This window comes from Acipenser ruthenus, chromosome 22 (genome assembly GCF_902713425.1).
Source record: "Acipenser ruthenus chromosome 22, fAciRut3.2 maternal haplotype, whole genome shotgun sequence".
NCBI classification, from domain to species: domain Eukaryota; kingdom Metazoa; phylum Chordata; class Actinopteri; order Acipenseriformes; family Acipenseridae; genus Acipenser; species Acipenser ruthenus.
Window position 1 is genome coordinate 14,905,368 of NC_081210.1, and position 7,108 is coordinate 14,912,475.

The following is a 7,108-nucleotide window of genomic DNA, read 5'->3' on the forward strand; positions in this document are numbered from 1 at the left end:
GATATATAACATGTTTGAGACCAATATTGTTCTGCTTATTACATGTAAAATAAACGACAAAAATCAGTAAGTGTTTTTTTTATTATTTTTTTAAATTATTTTTCAAATTTGGTACAGCACTGTAAAAACATTAGAAAAATACGAGTTTCCACTGAGCATGTCCTGCATGCTTATTAGATCAAAGAAAGCTTACAGGAAGCTAGAAAACATGGACCATGGCAGAGCTGCGGAGGCATTACTAGATGCTGTAGACACTAGAGACTCCTATGAAGAGTTTGGTAGCAGCCCTTTGATTTGGGGATGGGAACTGCACTCTTGACAAACATACAAACATCACAAGACAAATTCACTAAAGACTGATAAGGTTTCACACAGTATTTGAAACCTATTAGAAACCACACACAGTTCTCTGCCCTTTGAGAAGGTTCTCCTTTTTCACACACAGTGGCATCCTACTGAGCTAAATCAAACTGTCAGTCAGGTTTCCTGCAATGCCATGGCAATGTACCCCCCACACACACAATCCTAATGGAAAGTGCATGTCAGCAGTATATCAAGGAGACTATTAACACAATTCATTAAGAGCTAGGATCCTAATGCAAGCCTCCCAAAACAAAACACTTTCCGGCTTCTTAAGAAGCACATTACACAGTGTATGGTTCAGTCACACACAGAACACACATTATATAAAACTTATATAAAAATGTTTCAAATAATGGAACAATGCAATAAATAAATAAGAGCTTTGAAGTGGCATTGCATTTGAACGAAAAGGCCACAAGTGCATACACTGAACACGTGAACAGCTCACTCTGTGGGTTTGAGAACAGCATCTTGCATGCACACAGACCCAAGGAGAACGGCCACTCAGAGCATTTTAGTAAAAAAGAAGAAGAAATGGGACAGTGGCACCAAAATGATTGCATTAGTTTCTATATGCATATTTGTTTGACAATATTTTCTATATGTATTTTTTACATTCTATACATTATACTATGTGATTGTATTTAAGCAACTGAACATTTCTGGTGCCACTTCTTAGTGTTTTAGCCAACAAATGTTCAAAATATGTAGAGTTTTCATATTTGAAATATTTGAACATCCTTATTTTTCTCACATCCTTCAATATCTGCCTCTCCTCCATTTTCCTATTTCCACATTCACATCATCTTTCATTTCATTCATAGTAACCAAGCAGCAAGTTCACATGAATACTGAATCTCACAGCCTGCACCTCATAATTGAACTCTTCATTTTGAGTACAACAGTAATGGCTGTATCAAAATACAACTCTAAACGTAACAAAGTGCTTTGCAGAACAGATCTGGAGTACACATTAAAACACATCTCTGCTGTGGAAATGACTCAGGCAGTTCTGAAGTCCTGTATCACTGGAACATCGGAGGAGTACAGTTTTCTTTTCACCAGTCGGAAACCTGCACTAAGTTTTAGGACTTTGTTGGCCCCTGGAGGAAGATAAGAGCCCACGTTAAAGAAATGCCTGAAACTGAAGCACTTGCTCTTGTCTGCTTTGAGAACCAGTGTGAGTTCAAAGGTTGGGGGTGCGCTGCTGTCCTGTGCAATCTTCCCCAGTGGTGTGCAGACACTGTCAATGTCCAGACTGAGATGAATGACAGCCCCGCGCAGTCCGCAGGGCTCGCTGGCAGCCATGCCCACGATGTCCCGTGCGATCCTGCGGCTCAGATGTGTTGGAATGAGCAGCTCCTGGCACTGCAGCCGACACTTCTTAGCAGCAGACAGGCACAGTTCAATCTGTTTAGCCAACTCCAGCCATGCGGTCTCCTCCATGAGCTCCTCTAGGTACATACAGCCCCTCTCTGTAGAGCAGGTGAACCACTCCTCATCTACAACAAGACAGCAAGATAGTGTTCATGTATACTGCATCATATAGCGCTACACATTGTGCAGCTGAGTTTAGCCACATCTATAAGGACAGAGAGCATTGTTAAAGGAATATTGATCTAAAATGCATACTATTCCATTGTGGATGTCCGAGACCAATGTAATAACTGCACTGGGGTAGAAAGAGAGGGCTGTTTATTACAATGCAACTTTTGAGGTTAGGTTGTCCATTGTTCAAGAAAACATGTCAACGAACATTACAAAACTTATCAGGTAACTCATTCTTGTCAGTTTTAGTCATCAATGACACAACTGACAGGGAGGTTAACAACTTTCTTTTTACAAAGTCAATGGCTTAACGACATTTATAACTTTGTCCGTACTGTACCTACATATGCTAAAAAAACACAGCCGAACATGTTCAGCGGACCCGTCTCTAGGAGGCGCAGTGAGAATGCTTGGAGACTGTCGGTACAGCACATACACGCTCGAGAGTAGGGAATGAATGTACTGAATTACTGAGCACGGTTAGGCAGGCAGCGCATACAACTGAAACCTACCTGTCCTTATACCCACTAAACAAACTAATACCTTCTAATACAGAAGGAAGGATGAACGAATACACATTAAGCACACAAAAACCTATTTAGCTTCGTGGGTTATTGCTGCGGCTTTAACAATTTAAATATCGATACTTCAAGAACCGACTTGTTTTTCAGTATGTTAGTATTTTTATAACCCCAAGTCATAATGGAATGGGTTGGAGTTTGTTCGGCTCTCTTTTAAGAATTACACAGAAAGCCCGATGTCTTGCAGGTCCTGACTAGAAAATCTACCATCACATCACATCACATGACCCACAATCTGGATTCCGGAAGCTGCAGTTCACAGGTCTGAACAGATCATCATATTATAGTATTTAAAAAGACAATCTAAACCCTTTACATTTCTATAAATATGCCACAGACTGCACAACTTAATACTACGTGTATTTATTCATATTTGTAATACTGTTAACTACTAGCTTACTTACTTTCTAAACTATATAAAAGTATTGCACAGTAAGGTGTTTATTAAAAGCGTCTGAACGAATTTAAAATCAGATAATCATGAAGTTATTTAAATCTTAGACTTTAGAGTCGATGCTGTTTATCGGATCCGCTGTCGCTTCAATACCTCAGTATTTTCTTCATGTGTGCGTGGAAATGAAAAGAAACAGCGAGGTGCTGAAGAAGAAACTCCAATTAATATGGTGTGTGCATACGGACGGTATTCTATATTACTCCATATTAATAATTATCATGTATTCCTATTTTATTATTTGACTATACAATACACCCCATCAGTGAAACAGTCATAGCTTTATTTTACTACTGCGGAGTTTCTTTTTAAAGGACTATTTGAAAAGATTAAAAACGCTCTGTATTAATTATACAAATAACAAATACAACAACTAAATCAGCATACATGTGTAGTGAATTAAACCCCCCTTTCACTTTCTTGAGCGTGTGTATGTGACTGAACGTACTGGTATTGTACTGTTTAAATGAAACGGACAGCTGCAGCACTTACCGGAACGGTCCGTTGACTCCGTCTCACAGGCTCTTTCAAAGGGGCTCTCGCTATTCTTACGAGCAGCCGTAAACCTGTGAACGAGCCTTTTCATGAGTTCTGCTAAACTGTCTTCATCCGAAAGTGAACCCATTCCGTAGGTGATGCCCAAAGCCTGCGAATAAACCATTACCGCGACAGATAAAGTGCAAACCGAGACCAAGTTACATCGGACTTCACACCAAAACCAACACCACCGGATTCCAGTCGCTGCCTGTGCTTGATATTTATGAAGAGTCGGATTGCATTGCATCAGCTGCTGAGAACGCTTGCGCAGTTGTCGGCTGCTGATGCAACGTGCAGTAACGTGTGGGATGGGCTGAGGGAGGTGTCGGCTGCTTTCTACTATGTGATTGGTGTACACTGCACAGTCGATGACAAATTCAGTTCCAGTTGCTATGGTGTTGATGGAAGCTTTGTTTTCTCTGTAGTGCAAAATATGTTGGGAATTTCATCATTACAGCTGTAATGTTAGAGCACTAAAATTCTAGAATCGTGTGGAAAGTGTAGAGCATTCTAGAATGTGTGATTTCCAACTGTTTTTGTTTTAAATGCACAACTTTTTGTTCTCTCTCCAGTAAACAGTTGGCAGTACAGTACTGTGTAACACATTTACATTTGTGACAGGTGTGTGTGTGCGTGTGTGTGTGTGTGTGCTGGTTTGTGTTTATGTGTGTGTATGTGTGCGCGTGTGTGATAGCTTTAGAAAAGGCTGCTCTGCTTATAAAGATGCACAGTCATTCTAGAATCCTGTGCACCTTTCCAGAATCATTCATTTTTCAAATGGTTCAGCCAGCTTATTTTAGAATGGGTCATACTGGAACATTTAGACCCATAACGTACCGGTACCATACAGAGACTTTGTTTAAATGTGGTTTCATATGATTGTTTAAAAAAAAAAAAAAAAAAAAATCCTATACAGGCTAACCGTTTTCTTCTTTTTTTTAACTGGTGTGTCTCAACAGGATGGATGCTGTAATTCAGTCTTGTACACGTGCCGGTACTGTATGGGGAGGATGGATGCTGTAAATACTGTAAAATATGTGATACAGGAAGGTTTTTATTTATTTATTTATTTATTTATTTATTTGTTTATTTATTTTTTTATTTAAATTGAATTTTACTCAAAATAAATGTCAGCTCTTTTGAAATGCAATTCAAAAGCTATGAAATGGTACAGTGGAAAAGTATATAAGAGTACTCTATTCGAGATTTAATGTTTGGACCCTTTTTTACATTGTTATTCTTGTGAATTCAGTTCTCTTTCAAGGTGGCTGGCTAAAGTCAGACACAGTGAGACATGAGACTTTCAGCTCTTCAACACCCCGCCATGCCATTACATTGTGCTGAATTTCAATGGGATGTTGTGATGTGGAATTCACTACATTGAGAGCACCAGACTCCTCTCACTTGAGCAGCATTGAACCCAGAGGTGAAGGCTACGAGACACTTGTGAATTAGCCTGGGGTTTTGTAATTGGGGCTGAAAAGAGACCAACACCGATCCCACCTTGTGACCTGACCCGCAGAGAGAAGGTATGCAAAGACGTAAAATAGCTAGCTGTACTTCCAGGAATCACTTGAAAGATATTTCCTTTCCATACCTGTTCTGTCTGGACAAACGGGAAGCATTCTGAATCATGTAACTCGTAGGGCAGGTTACGAAATGCAGTGACTAAGCATGTACGCAATGCTGTACATTTCCAGAAAAACAGCACCCACTTCCGCTTCATACACCTTGTGTGTGACAAATAACCCTATTAGACAGCACTCACTAAATATAGGATTTCAGCTGAGAGGTAAGGAATAGACAGCTGTCCATGCTGAACAGTGTGCTGTGTTCATCACTGTGAATGATAGACAGATGTCCATGCTGAACAGTGTGCTGTGTTCATCACAGTGAATGATAGACAGATGTCCATGCTGAACAGTGTGCTGTGTTCATCACTGTGAATGATAGACAGATGTCCATGCTGAACAGTGTGCTGTGTTCATCACTGTGAATGATAGACAGATGTCCATGCTGAACAGTGTGCTGTGTTCATCACAGTGAATGATAGACAGATGTCCATGCTGAACAGTGTGCTGTGTTCATCACTGTGAATGATAGACAGATGTCCATGCTGAACAGTGTGCTGTGTTCATCACTGTGAATGATAGACAGATGTCCATGCTGAACAGTGTGCTGTGTTCATCACTGTGAATGATGTAACACACCTTGCTGGTTGCCCAGCTCTTTTCTATGACAGACTCATAAACCAGCTGACTTGATCACACCACTAGCAGCATGTGATACAATCTGTCTTGGCACGGTGTTAAAGCTATAGAGTCCCATATTGGTTACTACTCATCTATAATAAAAACTGACAAATAACCGCATGCTTCATTTCTTTGCTCACTCATGTTGAAAATATGTTTCCTCTTTTTAAATGGATTTTAAAAATGTTTCCTCTTTTTAAATTGATTTTAAAGTTTCTCTTCTTGAGATGTAACCAAATGTGATGATGTCATTAATAACTAGCACTGAGACACATATGTGGATAAACATTGGAACAAACATAGCTTGAAGTGTATTCAGAGTTATTTTCATATTCTTTCCTATAACAGAATTTTAAAATGACTCTATCAATAAACATTCCATGCCATGTAACGGAACCCATAAATAAATGCCATGTGAAATAAATAACAGCTGTCCTGTACTTTCTCTAGGTAATGAATGGGGTACCAAGTGTATTATTCTCTTCATTTCTGTAGGCTCTTCGTTTTCTGGTTTTATCTCATATATTATTATTAGGGGTGTTATTTTTACTGGAGTGTTATTTGTGCAGGTAGATACAGGGGTGTTATTTTTGCAGGTAGATACAGGGGTGTTATTTTTGCAGGTAGATACAGGGGTGTTATTTGTGCAGGTAGATACAGGGGTGTTATTTGTGCAGGTAGATACAGGGGTATTATTTTTGCAGGTAGATACAGGGGTGTTATTTTTGCAGGTAGATACAGGGGTGTTATTTTTGCAGGTAGATACAGGGGTGTTATTTGTGCAGGTAGATACAGGGGTGTTATTTGTGCAGGTAGATACAGGGGTGTTATTTTTGCAGGTAGATACAGGGGTGTTATTTTTGCAGGTAGATACAGGGGTATTATTTGTGCAGGTAGATACAGGGGTATTATTTTTGCAGGTAGATACAGGGGTGTTATTTTTGCAGGTAGATACAGGGGTGTTATTTTTGCAGGTAGATACAGGGGTGTTATTTTTGCAGGTAGATACAGGGGTGTTATTTTTGCAGGTAGATACAGGGGTGTTATTTTTGCAGGTAGATACAGGGGTGTTATTTTTGCAGGTAGATACAGGGGTGTTATTTTTGCAGGTAGACACAGGGGTGTTATTTTTGCAGGTAGATACAGGGGTATTATTTTTGCAGGTAGATACAGGGGTGTTATTTTTGCAGGTAGATACAGGGGTGTTATTTTTGCAGGTAGATACAGGGGTGTTATTTTTGCAGGTAGATACAGGGGTGTTATTTTTGCAGGTAGATACAGGGGTGTTATTTTTGCAGGTAGATACAGGGGTGTTATTTTTGCAGGTAGATACAGGGGTGTTATTTTTGCAGGTAGACACAGGGGTGTTATTTTTG

General features: G+C 39.6%; 1 protein-coding gene across 1 annotated transcript; it reads right to left on the reverse strand.

Annotated features, from left to right (window-relative positions):
* Positions 1-62: 62 nt before the first annotated feature.
* LOC117431645 (DNA damage-inducible transcript 4-like protein) lies at positions 63-3,740 on the reverse strand. The gene is made up of 2 exons (XM_034052827.3): positions 3,436-3,740; positions 63-1,865 (listed from the first exon to the last, which is right to left on the reverse strand). The coding sequence occupies exons 1-2, from the start codon at positions 3,725-3,727 to the stop codon at positions 1,366-1,368; spliced, it is 792 nt and encodes a 263-aa protein (XP_033908718.2). The 5' UTR covers positions 3,728-3,740; the 3' UTR covers positions 63-1,365.
* Positions 3,741-7,108: the final 3,368 nt, after the last annotated feature.